This window comes from Drosophila willistoni, chromosome 3R (genome assembly GCF_018902025.1).
Source record: "Drosophila willistoni isolate 14030-0811.24 chromosome 3R, UCI_dwil_1.1, whole genome shotgun sequence".
Classification (NCBI taxonomy): domain Eukaryota; kingdom Metazoa; phylum Arthropoda; class Insecta; order Diptera; family Drosophilidae; genus Drosophila; species Drosophila willistoni.
Genome location: NC_061086.1, coordinates 20,048,385 through 20,069,534, shown reverse-complemented (window position 1 = coordinate 20,069,534; position 21,150 = coordinate 20,048,385). Strand labels below are relative to the sequence as shown.

Below are 21,150 nucleotides of genomic sequence, written 5' to 3'. Positions count from 1 at the left end.
TAGATTCCCAGGCTGAGTTGTAATACTTAACGACAAGTGCAGCTCATCATCATCATTCCCATTGGCGTCCCCATCATCATCATCATCATCGTGAGCGACGTCATCGCCGTCATAACGAACCACAACTACTCTAATTACTTATTACGCTGCCAGCCAATTTACACTAATCAACAAAATGCACATTTAACCCTTTAGCGCATGCAAATAGAATGTTAATTTGATTGCACTTTAGCCTTACCTTTATATTTGTTTATTAGTTCAATAACAATTTTGTTTCTCTGATTATAATTTTGGTGTCCAAATTATTTACATTTTTAATGCCAATCAAAAAACAATTTATTTTTAGATTCTTTAAAAAACTGTTAAAAACAAAAATAGCATAATTTAAATTTTTATAAAAATGAGTTTTAAACATAAGAAAGGAAAGGAAGGAGAAAATAGTCGGAATGAAGTTTGACAGGATTACTAGATTACTTAACACATCATTTAATTGTCGTTTTTTACGATAAGTAGAAAGTAACTTTTGGAAGTATCTAACCCATGATGTAAACAACCCATACACATACATATGTAAGAGCTAGATAATGGTATTTAGAAAACGACTCTTTACCTAAATATATATAAATACAATGATTCAAGACGTATTTTTCTCTCATTACGTTGAAACCCCATTATCCTTTAGCGGTTAGTTTTATATTTGCATTAAAACTTACGCTGTTTTGGTTTCAAAATATAGCATAATATTTTGCCAAATTCGGGATGAGTATTTTAATATTTTTGCTATCTAAATATGTATATTACAGATTATAAATTATATATATGTACATATATAGCACATATACATAGATAAAGAGGAACAAATACTATGTCCTTTATGTAGATTGATAGCTTTAGAGTCAAAAATTTCATATGTAATATAATAATTAATTATAATTTATAAAAGAAATCAAAAGAATGATGATGAAAATTACTATTAAAATCAAAATATGCATATTACCTACATATATACATAGATAAAGAAAAGGAGCACAAGTATTTTGTCCTTTCTCGATTACATTGATATGATAACAAATCTGTCTATATTTAATTTATTTATGAAAAATCAATGAAAAATCATTGATAAAAATGACCATTAAAAGTCGCCCCAGGACGGGTTGTTCAGTGTAATATGAGGTTAATAACTATTCCAATCCGAGGGCGTTTGTGGTGGGGTGTGCCGTTAGGAAATTGTAATGCAAAGCGTTGTGCCTCTGTGTGTGTGTGTGTGTGTGCACCCACATACATATTGATGTGCTGTGGGCGTACTGCAAAATTCAGTTTCAGTCGCTCAAGTGGCAACCCGCCGGGCTATTGACAGAAATCAAAATGGGCCAGCTCAGCGGATCAACTGAGAGAAAGAAGGTATTGGCATCGACGGGAGAAACAGCCACCCAAATGGCAAACGCTTTTTATTTTTGTTCGCCTTCCAGCTGAGCTGAGCTGAGCTCAGCGAACGGAGTGGCGGATGATGACGTTGTAGCCGGTTGTATACGGCTTATCACGGCATCAAAACAAATTCGCTAGAAATTAATGCGGAGATTTGCTTTCATTTAGTTGGCTTGGCCGGGGTCATAGAATGTAACTGTAAACATATACACAATGGGAGTGGGAATGGGAATGGGAATGGCAATGAGAACGGGGCATATGTAAGTATAGAAACCACCAAGAACACATTCACCATTCACCCCCCTCCCGTCACTGACTGACGTTTACTCTCCCTCGCTGTGTGAGCTGTTGTTAATCCCTAAGCAAAACTTTTTGGGCTGGTGGAAAGTCTGGCCAAAGTTTTCCTCTTTTTGGTAGCAACTCGACACGTGACCCACACTCTCTACCCGACTATGATGATGATGGTGATGGTGATGGTTTGCTTTAGTTCTGATGTAGTTCGAATTGGTTTTTGGGCAGCGTCATCGCATTGCATACATCAGTGTGGAGTGAGTCGTTGATACTTGGACGAATGCGTGTTCCTAATGTGACAGTTTAATTGCAGGTGAGAGACATTGAACGCGTGGCAATAGATAGATAGACCAAGGGAAGCGTTGCTGATGCAATTAGGACATGCAAACGACTTTGCCATTGTCCTGCAATGACTTTTCAGTCAGTTTTAGCGGGGGTAGATGGAGGAGGACGACGTGAGGTAGTTGTCATGCCTCTTTTTTGGTTTAACTGCGGGTTAATGCCAACCAAAAAGGTGCTGAACTTGTTATCTAGCATGGTCCTTCATTATATTTAAGTAACTTGTATTCTTAAACCCTTAAAGAAGCTTTTAACAACTCGATTAGAGTTATAAAAACATATCAAGTTAGTTTATTATTTATAGTAAGAAGAATCACTTAAATAGAATAATATTTTTTTTAGTTCTGGGTTTTTATTTCTAAATTATGTTTCATTAAAAACTTTTTCATACTTATATGAGTTTGGTGTGCGTATGTGTGTGTGTGTGTGTGGTCCCCATTACTTTTTGGGAAAAGTTTCTCACATTACATCACGGCTCAGCGAGGACAAAAACAACAACAATGCGCTCTAAATGGACAACAACCAACATCGTTTAATATTGATGGGCAATGTACAAGCGAACTGATGGCGATGGGAAAGTGGTATAGAAGTGGGAGGGGGAAGGACTATTTCATGGCTTTTTTTGTGTTCAAGTGAATATTTAATTAAATTGTTTTCTAATAACCACGCGCAACTTTGTAGAGCGTCAGGACACGCGTCCGTATCGTCTCGTCTCGTCTCTTCCCAATCGTCGTTGAACGACGTCCAGGACACGCGGCAAACGGTTCGGTTAGCCTGCTGCTTGCTACCAGGTCAGGACACACCTTGTTGTGCCAACAACATTAGCAATCGTCCAAAAAAATGAGAATGAAAAAAAAAACAAGAACGGAAAACGAGAAAATATTGCTATCGAGAGAGAAACTGGAGCCACCCCTTTTTAGGAAGTTGTCGTTCTGTGTGCTTCTAATTTTCCAAATTACCCACCATCAATCATCGCGAGTTGTGTGCGGCAAAAGTTTTTGACGAACGTCGATGATATCAAGGATGATGACGATGACGACGACGACGATAATGATGATGTTGGAAACTATGCCACCCACACTCTACTACCCAACCAACCCACAATGCCCACGACTAACCAATCCCAGGACGCAGTCACTTGAAGTAAGCGACGTTTGTGGCAGCCGCAAGAAAAAAATTAAATTAAACTTCAAGTGGCCGCAATCTAGTGAAAGGCATTGTGCGGTGTGTGTGTGTGTGTGTGAACAGGTCCTGCCTGGATACGAGCCAGGCAAATAGCTGTGAGATGCTGTTGTTGTTACGGCAACTCGTCGTCGTTGTTTTTGTTGTTGTTGCCAATGTGCTGTGTTGCTGGTGCTGCCGCTGCTGTTGTTGTCCAATGTAATTAACGCTAATTGCGTTTGGCCATAAGCCGGACTTTTTGACTTTTCCACGTGTTTTTCGGATTGAACATAGGATTTTCCCTATATTAAGCTAATCCTGTATACTGTATGCTCATATATGTATGTATATTTTGTTTAGCTTGACTTCTCTTTAGACCAAAAACGTTCTCAAAATAACCATATTTATTTTCTAACATAAACAAGCAATCGGAAGTGATTGCTTAAATTGGAAATTTGAAGGAAAAACACAGACACACACACAAATTTTACTCATGGCTCTTTCTCAGGGTCTTGGTCTATTGCCATTAACATCATTAATATATTGTGGCAATTATATGGAAAAGAATAAAATGAAGAAATTAATTACAATTTCAGCAGAAAAAAAAAAAGATCCTAAGACTATCAGTTGTCCATAATTTAGACTGTTTTCTATCTGATTTGGAGAAAGTTCCTAAAGACCTGAATAGGTAAATTTTAAGTAGAATCTACAATTATTTATTGTGGTCTGTTCATTCATCAACAGAGGAGAAGTTGCAGCTTAAAACCAATGCTGAAATTTTCAATCCAAGAGATTGTTTATATGTCATAGACTTTTGGGGGCGGGAAGTGGAGCCACTTCATCTAATGAAAATGGCCAACAAAACGGTAATGATGGCAACGAGAAGGGATAGTGGCCAAGGAGTATGGGGCAGCGACTCAAGGATTAATGTGGCAGTGCAATTAAGAGCTCAATCAAAGTATGACTCTTGTTTGCCTCGCCTCTGATTACAATTTATGAAATGAAATTATTATTGATGTTTGGCTGTGGAGTGAGCGTCCCTCGGACACCATCACCAGTGACCATTGTCCATCAACCAATCAACCCCAAGCCAATGGCATTTCTAATTTCGTTGAGTAGTAGTGGATTCTAAGCCCCAGTTTGGACATTTGACTGACCATTTTGGATAGAAATGCAGACACACACACAAACACACACACAGTGATAGAGAGAAAATGCTGGCAGGCAGACATTATATTAAGGCAGCCCTTCCGATATCTGTATCTCTCCTTTCTCCCCCTCCAATACTAATCTCTATTATGTACACAGTTGATTTGCCTTCCCTCCCAACCACATCGCCTCTCGCTCTCACTGCTTCTCACTCTATCTATCTCGCTCTGTCGCACATGCATATGTAACAGCGCATATGATTTCATTCATGTGCAGAACTATGCTCCAATCTCCTCTTTTCGTTGATTTGCAAATGCCTAAAATGTGTCTGCTTCCCACTGATGATGATTACGATGATGGAGATGATGATGATGATAAGGTTTCTTCTCCATGTTGTTGTGCTCTGCTGCCTAACTGCCAAACATTCCCAAATGTCTATGTGCATCCATATGTGTGTGTGTGTGTGCGTGTGTGTGTGTTTGCCATCGTTTTTGGAAATATTATATGCTCATACCTCCGTTTTCGAGTAAATTGTGTAAATATTTGCCCTCGTAAGTGGATTGGAGATGGATGAGTTTATCAACTGCGTAGTCGACGTCGTCGTTGTCAGCGCCCGCTGGCTCTGGCTCTGGCATTGGCATCATCATCATCATCATCATGCGTACACGTTGGCCATAGACACATCGCCATTGCCATCTGGCTGATTGCCTCCAACTCGCATCTATCTGTCTCCCTCTCTCTCTCCCCTATGCCTCCTCCTGTATCTGTATCACTCTACTGTATCTATCAATTTCATTTTGTTCCTGCATTGCCTGTCCAACCTTATTTATCTCTGGATGTGGCTGTGGGCAGTCAGCCAAGTTGACTTGAATGTAAGCTTGTTGCATTCCATTTTCTACCTACCCCAAAAAACACAACAAAATGTGTAGAGCACTTAAAAGTCAATACCATAGCATACAAATGGGGGCAAGACACATCCGAATTTAAAACTCCGATCCTGGAATTGCAATTCAACGGAGATTTCTTGGAATTTTAATGTCAATTGACATATTTAGAGGAACTTGTCGAAAATAATTCATTGGCACTTTCTTTACAAATGAATTTAAACAAGTTTTTAGATGTATTTACTTATGTGGAATAAATAATTACATTTTGCAATTTTATTCAAAAGAGCAGAATTTTCGAAACTTTTAAGGTTCTTGAAGATTTTTTTTCGCAACATTAACAGAATTAAAGACCATTTTCATTACATTACTCAAATTTGTGTTATATAATTTTTCAAATCGTGAAAATAATTAAATTGCAAAGTTGCTAACGGAAATTATTTTGATGTCTTCTTTTTCGAAGCTTCAGTGTCTTTTTCAGCCTCACTGCCGCTTGAATTTGCTGCGGCTTCGCCTTCCTCCGCCTCATCATCATCATCCTCATCCTCCTCGTCGTCGTCATCGCTTTCGTCTTCATCATAATCGCCATCCGATGCATCATCGTCATCATCATCGCCATAGGAGTAGCCAGCACCGCTTCCTCCATAGTAGCCACTGCCACCGCTAGCTCCGTAGTAACCGCCATAGCCATCCTCATCGTCGCTATTGCCACCTTGTTGCTGGCGACCAAACTTATGCGAACGTGTCGACATACTCAGATCTTTGGTGACCGAGGTGTCGTAATTACATTTGGGGCATGGAATGGCCTTGTTCTTGTCATACTTGAAGCCCTTGCGGCGGACATGATCCTCGCAGTAGCAGATCTTGCAGCGCAGGCATGAATATTGACCCAAACGATTGCACGATTGACACTTGTAGTTCTCGGACTCTAGCACCTAAATATCCCAATTGAAAAACCCATTAGCAAAAGAGGCAACAGGGAAACCCTGATTCTGTCCTTACCTGACAACTGGCCTGATGCTCGAACTGATCATCCTCGCAGAGGAAACCATTGCAAAAGGAACATTTGAATATGCGGCCACCATGCTCCCAAACGCCACGTTCGCATTCCAAGCACACGGCGTTCTGCAGTGGACAGGTGCAGGCATGGCTGGTCAGACACTTGCGACCGTGACAAACCCAGGCCTCACAGAAGTCACAGATGGCGCCAACCATGGCAAGTCCAGTGGTGTAGACCCCCGAATGTTTTATCAAGCAATCTCCCGTTTTGGCCATGCATTTAATTTTGCCACATTGGGCACAAATCGGCAGCCGCTGAACTGACTGGCAAAAGTAACAGAAGGCTCGAGATTTCTGCTTCTTTTCGCACTTGTCGCATTCCATTGGGGCGTTGCATGGTAAATCAGCAAGCGACACCTCACGGGCACGTATCTCCTTAAGCCGGATCTTTTGTTTCTCGGCCTTCTTGCGTTGCCCGGTCTTTTTCTTCGGCATATCGATGTGATTTTCTTTGATTTTAACCTAAAACCCAACAACGTTTTGCAGCACTACAAACTCGTTTGTTTTCAGCAGATCTGGCAACACCAAAATCGTCTTATCGATATCGATAGTTATGTCGGAAGTCGTAAATATCGACGTTCTGTCCAAAAATTATAAAACAGTTAATTTCAAATATTAAAATATGAAACGGCGAAATCCCGAGGATTCCTACAGAGCGCATTGCCGCCTATGCAAATGTGGAGTAAATACAAAAATTTGCGATTTGCGGGCACACTTACTACCATATTTATTAAGAGAATATTGAAACAGCCCAAAATGAAATTAGGCACATGTCCAAACGGCTTTTTATTTGAAATAAAATGAAAGAAAATTACCAAATTGATTTGGTTTGATTCAAATTTACAATTTAAATTTGGAAAGAATACATAAACACTTAAATTAATAGTAAGAAGTTTTAAGAAAGTTTTCTATTCATTTTTCGCCAGTAATCCTCTACTGTAGCTTCTCCCTCTTTTTATTGGCGGCTTCCAGTTGTTTGCGTAATCGCATCTGGGCCTCTGGTGGCCATGATTTGAGCTCCTTGCTGCCGCATGGTAGACAATAGGTTTGCGTGTAATAGTAACTACAGGCTGGATCTTTGCAAACCACTTGAGAGCAAATGGAACAGTGAACACCCAATGAGATGAAAAACTCTGGTTTCGATTGCCAGCGTGGTGGTGGAGCCTGGAAGGGATCACGCATTACATAGGTGTCTTCGTGAAATTCAATGCCCAGGGCAAAAGGCGGTTCGCGTCCATAGTAGTGGACCATCTCTCTCATGTTACAGGCATAGCAATGAAACTGAATCTTTGCAATGCGTTCGTCATCTTCTTCTGCTGTCGGATTGTCTGTTTGTGAATTGGTTGAATTCGGTTGTAGGCGGGCTATTTCGGCAGCCTCTGTGTCCAGCGGCAACAGCAAGGAGTCCTCCTCCTCCCCGGGCAGAGATTCGTTTTGACTAGTACTGGACTGCTGATCCATGGCTGCAAGAGGAGAAATTCACACAATAGACGGGGCTGTGTACAGAGTATGTCTGGGGGTCTTTACTACCTAAAAAATGTAACAATATTTATGTGGCTACGGTAACAATTATAAAACAATAAATTGATCTACTCTATGGACGCCACTCGTCGCTTGCTAGGCACATCGCGGGGCCACCACTCTGGACGCTCGGCATAGCAACGATCGCCATCTACAGTCAGCTCCTGCTGGCCATTAAGAACCTGCTCGATGCGCAACAGTGCAACACCCCGATTCTGGGCATGACCAAAGACACGTCCCAGATTTGCTCCGGCAACGGATTGCACCGTATGATTGGAGCCTAGTGGTGCTGTTAAGCGTATGGGCATATATCGCTTCCGTATTACCCCGGAATGGTGAATACGGGCTGTCAGCTCCTGACCGATGTAGCATCCTTTATTGAAGCTAACCCCATTTAGGAAATCAGCATTAGCCTCCAGAGGGAAGCACTTGCCGGGTGGCAACTCCTGGACACCTTCGCCCACTCCCTGCTTGTAGCGCAACAATTGATAATTGTTGTCAGCTGTTGCCGGAGTGGCGACAACTTCATTGTTTTGCCAGAAACCCTTTACCAGCTTGGCCCAACTTATGTCGGTCGGCGCCAGAACACGTGTGCCCAAACTGGGCAGACGCGGATCGGAAGCCACAAACAGCTCGGGCAGATTGTGTGTAGCATGTACCAGTTCGCCATCCCCTCCATTTTTAGTGAAAATCACCCATGGCGAGTACTCATCATCCACGGAATCGATGTCGATCTGTTTGCGTACACGAAACATTCGTAAATTACGACGGAATTCGGATGAGGCATCTCGATCACACTCCAGTAGATAGGTTTCTGGATTATTGGTACGATAGATAATGGTGTCATACAGCACGCGACCACCTTTGTTCAGGAACAGGCCATATATAGACGAAGGGCCCTCCGGATGCTGCAAACGGGTTACATCGTTTGTGACCAGTCCTTGCAGAAAAGGAACGACTTCCGATCCATGGACACGAATCAGCTCACGATTCTTGAGTTGCTCTAGTGTACAGGATCGCCTGCCAGCTTGCGGAGCCGGTGCTATGTTCGGAGGATGCGACAAATCGCTCATATTGCGTCCACAGACACGCATCAAGCGCAGGAACTTCAAATTTTTACTGATATTCATGCTGCGAATACGATGATTGCAGTTTCGATTGATCCTTCTTCGCAGTGCAGTTCCACTTACCTCGGATTTTGATATAATCAAAAGAATATTAGAAAAAAAAAAACAAAAATAAAACTCGCTCTTACTCGAAATTTGTCGAAAGTTGTGAGAGAGAGAGAGACGTAGAAACAACTGACAAAAAGATCAAAAGAATATTACAAGTTACGAACAGTTAATAATAAAGTTAAACGGCTCCTTTTGTGTAGGCGTGTAGTGTAGGTTCCGCTTGTTCAACAAATTTTCCGTTAGCTCAAAACAAAAACAAAACTAAATTCGCGAATAACCACCAAAACAAGTTACGAACAGTGCTGCCAGTTTAGCTATTTTCCCACTAGATTACTAATTACCAGCATCACTGGCTACGCGTTTACTCAAATGTTCGAGCGGTTTACTCACGCGTTTTAAATCGCGAGTAAAGTTGCTGTTTTCAGCAGATCTGGCAACACCAAAATCGGTTTATCGATATCGGTATCGATAGTTATGTCGGAAGTCGTAAATATCGACGTTCTGTCCATCTCTAATTTTTCCAAAAACGCTAGCATTTACTCACGCGATTTAAAACGCGTGAGTAAACCGCTCGAACATTTGAGTAAACGCGCGAGCATGTTCGAGTTCGTTGTTTTCAGCAGATCTGGCAACACCAAAATCGGTTTATCGATATCGGTATCGATAGTTATGTCGAAGTCGTAAATATCGACGTTCTGTCCATCTCTAATTTTTCCAAAAACGCTAGCGTTTACTCACGCGATTTAAAACGCGTGAGTAAACCGCTCGAACATTTGAGTAAACGCGCGAGCATGTTCAAGTTCGTTGTTTTCAGCAGATCTGGCAACACCAAAATCGGTTTATCGATATCGGTATCGATAGTTATGTCGAAGTCGTTCTGTTCCGTCTCTAATTAATTTTCACTTTTCATCCAGTTGTGTGTGTCGTCGGGTGCGGGAGATTTTTGTCAGTGAAAAAAGAAATAAATAATAAGTAGAAAGCAAATTAAATATTATAAGTAGCTAAAATGGGCGGCCACAATGATAACTCGAATCAAAACGGCAATTCCAATGGACAGCACGATGATGTAAGTACGAAATATATGGGGATCAAAAAACTTGTCTTTTTTTTTTCTTCGGCCGCCATTTTGAATTACGCATGTGCTTCGAAGGGGTAGAAGAGGTTATGTCTGGCTTGGGTTGATAGAAAAAAATCAATACTCATTGGATTATGCATCTAATATTTTATTTATTTAGGACTCAATTACTGAGCCAGAGCATATGCGTAAACTGTTTATTGGCGGTCTGGACTACCGCACTTCAGATGAGAATCTAAAGGCTCATTTCGAGAAATGGGGCCAAATTGTCGATGTGGTAGTTATGAAGGATCCACGCACAAAGCGGTCGCGTGGTTTTGGCTTCATCACCTACTCCCACTCGAGCATGATCGATGAGGCCCAGAAGGCTCGTCCCCACAAGATCGATGGCCGCGTGGTTGAGCCCAAGCGTGCTGTGCCCCGCCAGGACATCGATTCACCTAATGCCGGAGCCACAGTGAAGAAGCTATTCGTAGGCGCCCTCAAGGACGATCATGATGAGCAGAGTTTGCGGGATTATTTCTCCAATTTTGGCTCCATTGTCGACATTAATATTGTCATGGATAAAGAGACGGGCAAGAAACGTGGTTTTGCCTTTGTTGAGTTCGATGATTACGATCCCGTGGACAAAGTTGTCTGTAAGTATACTAAAGTAGTTTAGTTTAATATAAGATAGTTACCTGTATACAGTCCCAGCTCCGCATAGCAATGTTTGATGTGTCTATGCGGCGTTTTTTGGCTGTAAAATGAATGTATTGACTCATATTATATCTATGTTGACTAGTCCCAATGACTAATTGATGAAAACGTATGCGCCACACTAGGTACAAACACAGACACACACACACAGTACTGACAAATTGATGGGCTTGATAATTAAGACGCTCAGTCAGTTTTTATTTAAAACGCTGTAAGACGAATGAAAGCGTCGGCTTACGCTATGTTATGCGAATGTAAAAACTATAAATCCAATTCTGTGTAACACGCAGCCTCGTTACAATTAAAAAGCATCCTTAAAGACTTTAGATTCCACACAGTCCCAGCTCCGCATAGCAATGTTTGATGTGTCTATGCGGCGTTTTTTGGCTGTAAAATGAATGTATTGACTCATATTATATCATTGTTGACTGGCTTGAATAACCAATCGATGAAAACGTATGCGCCACACTAGGTACAATTATATTTTCGTTAACTAGTCTCGATGAGTGTGTTTACTGTACAGTACTGACAAATTGATGGGCTTGATCAAAGCAACACCCAATCAGTTTTTATTTAAAACGCTGTAAGATAAATGAAAGCGTCGGCTTACGCTATGTTATGCGAATGTAAGATTTATTTGCCAATTCAGTGTAACACGCAGCCTCGTTACATTTAAGAATCCTTAAGACTAGAAACTATACACAGTCCCAGCTCCGCATGGCACTATTCAATGTGCTCATGCGGCGTTCTACGACTGTAAGATGAACATTTTTGGCCAGTATTATATTATTGTTGTTGATGTTCAGTTATTTATATAACTATGCATCGATGATGAAAAAGTATTTGGTACAGTTTCCATTAATGCATACTTGCTATAAGCCATTTGTACCTAACGTAAATCTTTGTTTTCTGTTATAGTGCAAAAGCAACATCAGCTGAATGGCAAAATGGTTGATGTAAAGAAAGCCCTACCCAAGCAGAATGATATGGGAGGCGGCGGTGGTGGTGGAGGCCGTGGTCCTGGTGGCCGTGCCGGTGGCGGCAATCGTGGCAACAACATGGGTGGTGGCGGCGGCGGTGGAGGCTACGGCAACCAGAATGGCGGAGGCAACTGGGTAAGACTGCATGAAGCTTTCTACTCTTTATTGTGCTGACATTAATTCTATTTGAACTTCTGTAGAATGGCGGCGGCAATTGGGGTAACAATCGCGGGGGCAATGATAATTGGGGCAACAATAGTTATGGAGGCGGCGGCGGCGGCGGTGGGGGTTACGGAAGTGGTGGTGGTGGCGGCGGCGGCAACAATTGCTGGGGCAACAACATGGGTCCCTGGGATAACGGAAGCGGCGGCAGTGGTAACTTTGGTGGCGGCGGCGGCGGTGGCAACTCCAACTGGGGCGGCAATAATGGTGGCAATGATTTCGGTGGCTACCAGCAGAGCTACAGCGGTGGACCCCAGCGTGGCGGTAACTTTAACAACAATCGCATGCAGCCCTACCAAGGTGGCGGCAATTTCGGCAACAAAGGAGGTAAGCACAAGTCCATTTCGATATATTCATTATCATGCATGTTTAACACGGTAAACCTACTTGTCCAGCTAACTGTTAGAATATCGTTAGATAGTTTGGCAGTTGGAGAAATAAGAAAGGATGCTGTGATATTATTAATCCACATCGAATCTGAAATATTTATGTTCAGGAGGAGAAAAAGATCTCTGGGCTAACCAGTTACCAGGCCCAATCCATTTATAGATTAGATTTTGTTCTTAGTGCTGGATTGTTTTGTCATCTTTCGTGTTTTCGATTGATTTTAGGCAACCAAGGTGGCAATTACGGCGGCAACAATCAGGGCTTCAATAATGGTGGCGGCAACAACCGCAGATATTGAGAAAGATCACACAGAGAGTGAGGGAAAGGAGAGAGGCGGAGGTGAGCGATCCTAGTTATTAGTTTTTCGAGTTAATTTAACCTACTAACAATTTGAAAAACAAAAAATGAATCTTTAGAGATGGTGGAACATTGCGACATGAAATTGACTCCCTAACTAAATTATCTCGAGAGTTTCCTATCACAATGTTGTTCAATCTCCAATTGTCCCATCCTATAATATGATACTTCCATTTAAATTATTTTCTGTTTTGGTTTTTAGTTTGTTTTTTTTTTCTGTTCCATTTACACGTTTGAGCTTAGGTCCATTATGTGTGTGTAATTTGTTTTTCAAAATCACACATCAGCATTTACTTTAGTAGTTTGTATAACAACCGCACCAAAAATAGGAGAACATCTATATACCTATCTATCTATCTATCAACAAAAACGATTGAAATACAGAATCAAATTATTTCAAACACGAGAACCTTTCTGCTACTAAAAAACTTAGACTTAAGTGTACAATATATATATTTTATATTTCTATTTGTTTCTGTTTTGTATTTAGCAATTGTTCCAATTCTTCGTTCGTCTGTATATCTCAATACTCCTGTTTATTTATTCTATATAAATACTTTAATATATATAGATATATATATATAAAAGATAAATAACATTTCTCATTTATCGACATTTTATAGGTGGTAAATTAGAAGTCGCTCAGTATAAGCCCGAATATCAAAGTCAAGTAAACGATACGAGTGTGAACAAATATAGTTCATACGCCTAAGAAGTTTTCCGAGCTCTTCTTCACACAAACACTTACCCTAAAAAGAGCAAGCAATCAGGAGCAGAAGAGATGAGATGAGAAGAGGTTATCAGGATCAGTGCAGTCTTCTTTGGTGTTCAGACACATTATGTGACAGAGTTACTTCAGAGAACCAGAGAGAGAAAAAGAGATTGTGAGTGAACAGAGAGACAGAGAAGTAAAGCTTTAAATTGAGAGACAGAGTACATAGCAGGAGACAGATAAAGAGAGAGAGTGCAGTATGTTGTGTGTGCGAGTGTGTGTATTGTGTGTGTGTGTATATCGCGAATCAGAGAGCATAAAGATCAAGCAATTCAGCAGCAATCCTTGCACACAATGCACATGAACAGCAGCCAGCCAAAAACACACAAATACGCAACACACACTCAGCCTAATCACAGGATTCCCTCTATACATATATATAAATTTATATATCGTATATATGTCTCTTCTTTAAAATGCTTAACTATTCATTGATCGATTGATTGCCACAGCTGTGCGAGCCTCTTCAATAACTATTCTCTAAATACAAACATTATTAAATTTTAAACATTGTAAATTAGCCATTAACAACAAATATGAAAAGAAAAATGAGCAAACTTTGTAAAATCCTCCCTCAACACCAAAAAACCAGCCAATCAACCACCACCCACACTCTGATTTTTTTTTATTAACGTTGGCTATAACCATCCAGAGTAAACCTTTTTTGAAACAATCTTCTAAAAGAGACACGATCAATTTTTGTAGTCTACAATTTTGCCTTTGATAATCAGTGCAAAAAAAAAATAAGAAAGAAATACGAAAATTAATTATGGAAAAAAGAAGTCACTCATGCAAAAACAAATCTATTCTATATAAACAGTAACAACAACAATATGTATTACATTTTATGACTTTCACTAGGCTTAAGTTCTCATTAGTCTTTAAACGAAAAGAAAAACGAGTGTGTAGAGTGTGTGCGTACAGCCGTCGCGAGCTGTCTTAGTCTTAATTAACTCCTCTACATATATATATATATATAATTACAAATCTAACATCTATATTAGCGTATTATTCAACAAAAGTTCTAAAAGTAGTCACTGACGACGGCGACGAAAAAATTTATACAAATCTATTTAAAATCCAAATGTTTAGTTTTAATCGATTCTTTATAACAAGAACAACAATAACCAATATTGTATGTAATTATTCATCACTACTATATATCTTTTAGCCACAATCAGTTTTTGTGTTGTGTGTTTGTCCCACAGTTAGTGGTCAGCGCCAATTGCATATATATTTATATAATCCGATGAAATTATACATTTTACGAATGTAGCCAGATGTAAAGATTCAAGATATATACAACAAAGAAACGAAAAATACATAAAAAAGTAAAAGCACATAAGTTCAACAATATATATATTGATCCTTTCTATAATTAGAGTAGAATAAGTCTTGAAACAGCAGCGCTTTTATTTCATATTCTTAACAAAAATCAGCAGCAGCAGCAGAAGTCGCACCAATCGCTTGGTGCTTGGTAAACAAAGATCTATAAAGAAATAAATTCAGATACAGAGAGAAGAAACAGCGCAGTGTAAGTTAAAGAATTTAATTCAAGTAGAGCCAGTGCCAGAAAACTGGGCTAGAATTCGGCATTGCCGAGTGTCTTTATACCCTTGCCAAAATACATTGGCAAATATTTGATAAAACATTTTATCTATTCGAACGTTTTCTAATTAAGATTCAACAAATCTTTTTGAGTTGTCTCTACAAAATTAAATGGAAAAAGCTGTAAAGCTGTTCTTGAAATAACAATGTTTTGAGATCCTTTTTAAAATATAATCATCTGATTCAAGTGATGGAAAGATCACAAGCTACTTCTAGTCAAATGAACCTCACTTGCAAGGGTATAATTAACTAAAGCCCTTAACTAATAAATCCTGTGTGTATTTTGTGTAGCAATTGTTGCAGTAGCATCATGGGTCGGGAAAACATTTTAACCAAACCAATCAAAAAAAAAAAAGAAAAAGCAAACTTCACTAATGGAAATAATACTCTTTTTTTCATTTATCAGTTTGTTTGATTTATTTATTTGTTGTCGTTTTCTTATTTTGGAATGTGTGTACACAATCACTCAAATTCTCTTCATTCACCAAATATATCCCTATTGTAATTTTTGTTGCAAGTTGGCTGGAAAAGTAATGCGAAGCGCTGAAATGAGGGCGGCTCCCGCGCTACTGATCACAGCCACTACTACCCCCCTGTCAACCCACTAGGGCAGAGCGGCGGCATCCACTACCTACCGATACCATCCGGGAATTGATGTGCTGGAGAAACTTGACTATAGGTGAGTGTGGTATATAATGTTTTTTAGGTGGTGTCAGAAGAGCTCTTCTATACGTTTCTGCGGCGAGCACATGGGGAACAAACAGTCTATGGAAATTCAATGATAATATTTCTCTTGGTATTGCATTTTTAGTTTAATTTATTTTATTTTTAAATGCAAATAAATAATTGACATCATATTTAAAGCTTGAAATCATTCATTGGAAAACGGTTTAAAAGATTTGGAAAATTTCTTTATGTTAAAGATTTCAAATGTCTACCATCAAAAAATCTTTTATAAGGTTTATTAGTTGTAAATTGTAAGCAGTTCACTAAATTGCGCGCTAAAGTTACATCTGTTACGTTTAAGTTGAACAGCATCATTTGGGAGTCTGTTAAACCTAACAGCATCATTTTGGAGTCTGTTAAATATTTAACAGCATCATTTGAGAGTCTGTTAAATATTTAACAGCATCAATTAAGAGCTGCCAGTATTTTGTTATCGAACTATCGCCCATCTCAAATGTGCAGAATTTGTGGGCGTCAAAAATGCATGTCAATGGAAATGGAAACGATGCATCGCGCACTGTGGAATTCGTCTACAAATACAAAGATTATGAGCAAAAGGATTGTGTGGCGAGATTGGACATAAAGTTTCCGTTCGACGATGAAGATCTTGAGGAGCTGGTCACCCAACTGCTTTCCCAAATGGATCCCATGATGCGGCTACTGGATGAGAATATAAGTAAGACATCTGCGTTTGACACCGGAGGTTGAAATAAAATGGAGAATAATTTCTCATCTTAGATTTGGAAAAAGAGCTGCAGTCTTTTGTGGACCGGGAACACCAGCTGTTCTTGGATGACCATGCAGAAAAGCTGCTAAATCAACTGGCCAACGAGGAAATTGACTTGGAGGCCATAGTAAGGGATACAGAACGATGGTATAAAGATGAATTGCTGCAATTTGCCGATCGAGTCGGCCCTAGCGACGAGGACATCTTTGCACAGAGCTTTCATCGCCTGGTGCACTCCTCCTCGCTGGAGGAGATCCTAAAACGAGAGCGAGCCTATGCCAAGGTAATTGGCGACATGACCGAACACATGGACAGCGAAGTAGAGACTCTGAATAATTCGCAGCAGCAGGAGATGGACAGTCAAATCAATCAGCTGGATATAACCACCACATCCGAAGATATAAACAATCTCTTGGCCCAGCAATACACAACTCAGAACTTTGTACGCAAGCGCTACGAATCCGAACTCGAGGCCATGATGGGTCATCAGAAGAATGAGTATCGCGACTGGATCACCAGTCAAGTGGGACAAATATATCAGGTTTCACCAGTGTCCACGCCACTGGGCAATCGATCGTCAATGTTTGTGTCTCAGCAGCCTTCGATGGAGGAGAGTTTCACAATACATTTGGGATCGCAGCTCAAGCATATGCACAATATACGCATCCTAAGTGCCAATGTGACGGAACTGTGCAGTCCACTGCATGCTGAGGAGAGCCTTAATGGCCTGAACATGGCCTTGGGCCTGTATTCCAGTTCTCTCTGCGGCGTCGTGGTCCTAACCCCATCCATCCAAGCTCAGGCGAATAAGAACATCATCAAAAATGCCAACAAATCGACAGAATTTCACTTTGAGCAAATGGATGCGCAGCTGGAGAAGATTGAGAAACAGATTCGAGCTCTCGATACCAATACCGATACGACAAGTAGTGGCAGCGGAAGCGGCAGCAGTATGGAAGGCAGTGTAGAGGGAAGTGCGGAAGGTGGTAGTGCCCAATCTTCGCCAATTAAAAGGCATGTGCCAAGGCTAAAGACTGGTGATTTCTTTGTGACCAAACACTCAAATCTCTCGCAATCACATGTCATCTTTCATTTGATCTCGGACGAGCCCATCAATAGTCCCAGTGAGATAAATTCCCGCCATCCAGTTATACTTGGTCTGCGAAACATTCTAAAGACAGCCAGTCGTCATGACATAACCACACTGACCATTCCTGCCCTGCTGCGGCATGAGATGAGCGAGGACATGACCGTCCAGTGGTGCATACGACGTGCCGAATTGGTTTTCAAATGCGCCAAAGGATTCATGATCGAATCAGCCTCCTGGGGTGGAGCAGAACTCAGGTAAGTCCACCAATTAGAATTTATTGTTTGCCTATTCAATTCCACTAAAATTAAAGTACCCTAAAAGAAAGGGTATAGGGTAGAAATCAGTAACTTCTATACATAGCTTATATGTATGTACATATAATTAAATGATTATCATTAAATTAGATAATTCCTTTTCTGTCCGATTTCTAATCTAAAATGTGTTGATTTTTTAATTAATTCCGATATTATACAAAAATATACATAGAAAAGGTCTTCCACATTGTCGCTGTTTCTTGAATTCGAATGCGGAAATGTTTAGGTTCTTCCACTTCATTTAGTAATCATATTGCTGATTTTTAGATTGAAAGAATACATTTTTCTCATAGCTTTCCCTCAAATGATTAGGAGGAACTAGAAATTTTTGATTTAACTACAAAATGGAATTGAGGACAAAACAAGTTCTAATTGAAGATGAGAATTCTCGATGTAATGATTTGTAACACTTTTGCAGTACTCTTCAATTGCTTCTGCCCGATGATATATCCGAGAGCCTCTTCACCACATTGGCGGGGATGGTGCCAAATGTTTTCCGTGTGGCGAATCCCAAAATACTTGTCGATAATAACAACAAGTTGTAATCTGCGGCTATATAGACTACCTACCCATATCTATATTTATTTACATACATATATATTCTCCCAACCGACTCAAATATATTCCATTTTCTTTTTTATTATGAATATACAGTTTATTCAGATTCAGAATTATATATATATATATATGTATATATATTATGCATATAGGCATCGATTTTCCATCGTGTTGTTGTTGGGAGTTTAATTTCAGTATTTTCTTTTAAATTTAACACACTCAGAAGTTTTCTTGAAATGTTCCTGTATCAATTTTCATTTTTCATCGCAAAAACTACAACTACTAAGTTATAAGTACATGTTTTCATTTAGTTGTATTTTATATTGTATATATATATATATATTAATTCCAAATTGTAAAATATTTATCTTTGGTTATCCATGCGTGTAAGTGTGTGTGTGTTTGAGAGTGAGTATGAGGCTGAATGTGTGTGTGTGTGTGTATCTTTGTTCGATTGTTGTTTCTATATTTTATGTTTAGCTCTACATAATACACCACTCGATTGGGATTCGCTTAAATCGTTTTTAAAGGTTTATCTTTCTACTTTGAAATATTCCCGGATTTAAGCAGTGTAATTGCAGCTCTTGTTTTGTTTAACTTGTAAATATTGTGTTTTTGGTTTTCAAAATCTAAATATATGTATGTATATATATCTGTTTGTTCTGTTCTTTTGTTGTATATTTGAAAACAATTGTAATCTGCGGTATGGGTATGTTGTATGTATATATATATATATAAATTTTTATCTGTTTTTCTCAGTTTTGTTAACAATTAATTACGTTTTTATTTCGCTGTTTAACCTTATTATTTTCTTTTTTGTTCGTTTCTTGGTTTTGTTTTAAGTTGGGAGAAGAAAAAAGGGAATTTAATAAAATTATTGAGTGGTTCTACAACAGGAACGGATCGCACATTGAGTATATTTTAAATTAAGGGTTTACATTGACACAAATTGACATAAACTTGTTTGATTTGCGGGCAAAATAAATTACATTAATTATAAATACTTTTCGATAGTGTTTTGGGGAAGTTTGATTCCTGTTTCATTGCTTTTTTGTTTTACTTTTTGCTTAATTGCTACTAATCAATTAAATATATTAATATATGAACATAATAAATATTCTCGCTGCCGACATTTGCCCATTAAGTATACATATGGTATATGAAATATTCCTGCTACATTTTTTAGTTGGATTGCATGCCACTAATGTAATGAGTTAGTGTAGTTATCTTCTCGTATATAATGAATTTCGTTTAGTTTGTGCCTTAAAAACTACGTTTCCTACTATATATATATACTATATATTCTCCGTATAGTCGAATTAAAAAGAACATAAAAAGAGAGTGTGTTGTGGACTAAAAATTGAAACTATCACAAAAAACAAATACTTTTCCATTTTTTTTTTATAAACTATATAAAATTTAAATGAAAACTGTCACATAGGATGGATGATTGGGTAATGTAGGGAGATGTGGGATGTGGTTTACATTTGGCTCTCCTTGCGCCACTGAAAGGTTCCCGATTTGACGCCAATGCTGGAAGAGCCCTGATTGCTACTAGATGAGAGCATATTGTTGGTTCGCCTAATTAGTTGAGCTGCCGAATCGAAGCGGCTACGTATCAGCCTCATAGCCGGATTGCTGGATACTCCACTGCGTTTGCTTTTGCTGTGGGGAAAAACAAGATAGATAAGATGACCTTTCCAATTCCGCATGTTCCAATTTAACGTGTACCTTGATGAACTGGGCTGATTCTCCTTCAGATTTCCCAATATAATACGCATATGAGTGTCCCGGGCAAAATGATTGTCCGGCAATTTTGGTTTTGATCCGCCGCCACTGGAAGTGCCTGCCCTGTTGTCATCATCGACAAAGGCGTTCAGAGCCGGTAGCTGACCTGGTGAACTCAGTTCGCTGCTTGGCGAGTGTGGAGGCGTGGCATAAAGCGGTGACATGCATTCCATATCATACAAATCCGCCTCATTGGTCATATTGGTAGCTAAAAGAAGTAAGAATTCATGATTAATAACAATGGAATGGAATCGAATTCCTGCTTTGTCTTACCCAATTGATGTTCATTGAGATCAGGCAGCACCTGAGAATGCCGGTGGCCTCCGCCAGCAGCATTATTTCCATTCGCCCTCTGAGATCCTGATGCCGAACTAGAAGCATGCTTGGAGTTAATCATCAGATTGTTACGTGAGCTAAGTTTACTTTGTCGCTGCAATTGCTGGGTAAAGGTAAGCGGCGCTTGCTGCAAGGAGAAAACATATTACATCAGAGATTTCCGCCCATCTACTGGGATTGGAGCACACTCACATCGTTGCTGCTGCCTGTGGATTGACTAGAGATGACGCTTTTGCGCTTATGCAAACTGCTCGTATCCGATTGCATGGTGTTCTGATAGAAATTATTTGAGCTATGAGTGGAGCTGGAGGCATTCAGCACTTGAAGATTGCTGCCATTGTGCACCGTGGCCGTGGTGGCCGCCGAGCAAACGGACGAGGCCGACGCATGGGCCGGATATGGAGCCAGATTCTGATGCAGGGGCAAGGCTGGCGGCTGGTCCGGAGATCGTAGCATGCTTGCAGCATGACCATGGAATTTGGGTTCGTTGGGATTGCTAGCTTCATC

At 39.8% G+C, this 21,150-nt stretch overlaps 6 protein-coding genes across 9 annotated transcripts in view; 2 read left to right on the top strand and 4 right to left on the bottom strand.

Moving 5' to 3' along the window:
* Window positions 1-5,611: 5,611 nt before the first annotated feature.
* Window positions 5,612-6,796, bottom strand: LOC6648075 (zinc finger protein 330 homolog). Its single transcript, XM_002070468.4, has 2 exons — window positions 6,252-6,796; window positions 5,612-6,184 (listed from the first exon to the last, which is right to left on the bottom strand). Exons 1-2 carry the CDS (start codon window positions 6,741-6,743, stop codon window positions 5,687-5,689), a joined length of 990 nt encoding a protein of 329 aa, XP_002070504.1. The 5' UTR covers window positions 6,744-6,796; the 3' UTR covers window positions 5,612-5,686.
* A 269-nt stretch (window positions 6,797-7,065) lies between these two features.
* On the bottom strand, window positions 7,066-9,315 carry LOC6648076 (cysteine-rich DPF motif domain-containing protein 1). 2 transcript variants are annotated; one of them, XM_047013522.1, is made up of 2 exons: window positions 9,085-9,315; window positions 7,066-7,771 (listed from the first exon to the last, which is right to left on the bottom strand). In XM_047013522.1, the coding sequence occupies exon 2, from the start codon at window positions 7,767-7,769 to the stop codon at window positions 7,242-7,244; it is 528 nt and encodes a 175-aa protein (XP_046869478.1). In that variant the 5' UTR covers window positions 7,770-7,771; window positions 9,085-9,315; the 3' UTR covers window positions 7,066-7,241. The 2 variants fall into 2 exon arrangements, with proteins under 2 accessions (XP_046869478.1, XP_002070505.1); XM_002070469.4 differs by having other exon boundaries at window positions 9,169-9,315.
* On the bottom strand, window positions 7,810-9,087 carry LOC6648077 (putative transferase CAF17 homolog, mitochondrial). Its single transcript, XM_023178497.2, has 2 exons — window positions 9,020-9,087; window positions 7,810-8,960 (listed from the first exon to the last, which is right to left on the bottom strand). Exon 2 carries the CDS (start codon window positions 8,957-8,959, stop codon window positions 7,898-7,900), a length of 1,062 nt encoding a protein of 353 aa, XP_023034265.1. The 5' UTR covers window position 8,960; window positions 9,020-9,087; the 3' UTR covers window positions 7,810-7,897.
* A 585-nt stretch (window positions 9,316-9,900) lies between the features above and the next one.
* LOC6648078 (heterogeneous nuclear ribonucleoprotein A1) lies at window positions 9,901-15,892 on the top strand. Of its 3 annotated transcripts, XM_002070471.4 has the most exons (6): window positions 9,901-10,070; window positions 10,240-10,717; window positions 11,697-11,893; window positions 11,959-12,307; window positions 12,592-12,706; window positions 13,348-13,482. In XM_002070471.4, the coding sequence occupies exons 1-5, from the start codon at window positions 10,011-10,013 to the stop codon at window positions 12,663-12,665; spliced, it is 1,158 nt and encodes a 385-aa protein (XP_002070507.1). In that variant the 5' UTR covers window positions 9,901-10,010; the 3' UTR covers window positions 12,666-12,706; window positions 13,348-13,482. The 3 variants fall into 3 exon arrangements, with proteins under 3 accessions (XP_002070507.1, XP_023034264.1, XP_015032903.2); XM_023178496.2 differs by lacking the exon at window positions 12,592-12,706 and having other exon boundaries at window positions 13,348-14,836; XM_015177417.3 differs by lacking the exons at window positions 9,901-10,070; window positions 10,240-10,717; window positions 13,348-13,482 and adding an exon at window positions 15,623-15,892 and having other exon boundaries at window positions 11,703-11,893.
* Window positions 15,893-16,269: 377 nt separating this feature from the next.
* LOC6646875 (protein C12orf4 homolog) lies at window positions 16,270-18,608 on the top strand. The gene is made up of 3 exons (XM_002070472.4): window positions 16,270-16,506; window positions 16,569-17,901; window positions 18,380-18,608. Exons 1-3 carry the CDS (start codon window positions 16,311-16,313, stop codon window positions 18,504-18,506), a joined length of 1,656 nt encoding a protein of 551 aa, XP_002070508.2. The 5' UTR covers window positions 16,270-16,310; the 3' UTR covers window positions 18,507-18,608.
* Window positions 18,609-19,383: 775 nt separating this feature from the next.
* LOC6646876 (ankyrin repeat domain-containing protein 50) overlaps window positions 19,384-21,150 on the bottom strand; it is a 29,935-nt gene continuing 28,168 nt past the window's right edge. The window contains exons 3-6 of the mRNA XM_002070473.4: window positions 20,836-21,149; window positions 20,581-20,770; window positions 20,251-20,515; window positions 19,384-20,184 (exon numbers count right to left, since the gene is read on the bottom strand). Coding sequence (XP_002070509.3) covers window positions 20,001-20,184; window positions 20,251-20,515; window positions 20,581-20,770; window positions 20,836-21,149 — 953 coding nt within the window. The 3' untranslated portion in view covers window positions 19,384-20,000. The remainder of the gene's footprint in view (window positions 20,185-20,250; window positions 20,516-20,580; window positions 20,771-20,835; window position 21,150) is intronic.

Excerpts from the sequence above, each read along its gene's own strand:
- LOC6648075 (XM_002070468.4), bottom strand. The coding sequence starts at position 6,743 with ATGCCGAAGAAAAAGACCGGGCAACGCAAGAAGGCCGAGAAACAAAAG. Across the intron at positions 6,185-6,251 it reads AGCATCAGGCCAGTTGTCAG|GTGCTAGAGTCCGAGAACTA; the intron begins GTAAGGACAGAA and ends TGGGATATTTAG.
- LOC6648076 (XM_047013522.1), bottom strand. The coding sequence starts at position 7,769 with ATGGATCAGCAGTCCAGTACTAGTCAAAACGAATCTCTGCCCGGGGAG.
- LOC6648077 (XM_023178497.2), bottom strand. The coding sequence starts at position 8,959 with ATGAATATCAGTAAAAATTTGAAGTTCCTGCGCTTGATGCGTGTCTGT.
- LOC6648078 (XM_023178496.2), top strand. The coding sequence starts at position 10,011 with ATGGGCGGCCACAATGATAACTCGAATCAAAACGGCAATTCCAATGGA. Across the intron at positions 11,894-11,958 it reads AGAATGGCGGAGGCAACTGG|AATGGCGGCGGCAATTGGGG; the intron begins GTAAGACTGCAT and ends GAACTTCTGTAG. Across the intron at positions 12,308-13,347 it reads CAATTTCGGCAACAAAGGAG|GTGGTAAATTAGAAGTCGCT; the intron begins GTAAGCACAAGT and ends GACATTTTATAG.
- LOC6646875 (XM_002070472.4), top strand. The coding sequence starts at position 16,311 with ATGCATGTCAATGGAAATGGAAACGATGCATCGCGCACTGTGGAATTC. Across the intron at positions 16,507-16,568 it reads GCTACTGGATGAGAATATAA|ATTTGGAAAAAGAGCTGCAG; the intron begins GTAAGACATCTG and ends TTCTCATCTTAG. Across the intron at positions 17,902-18,379 it reads TGGGGTGGAGCAGAACTCAG|TACTCTTCAATTGCTTCTGC; the intron begins GTAAGTCCACCA and ends ACACTTTTGCAG.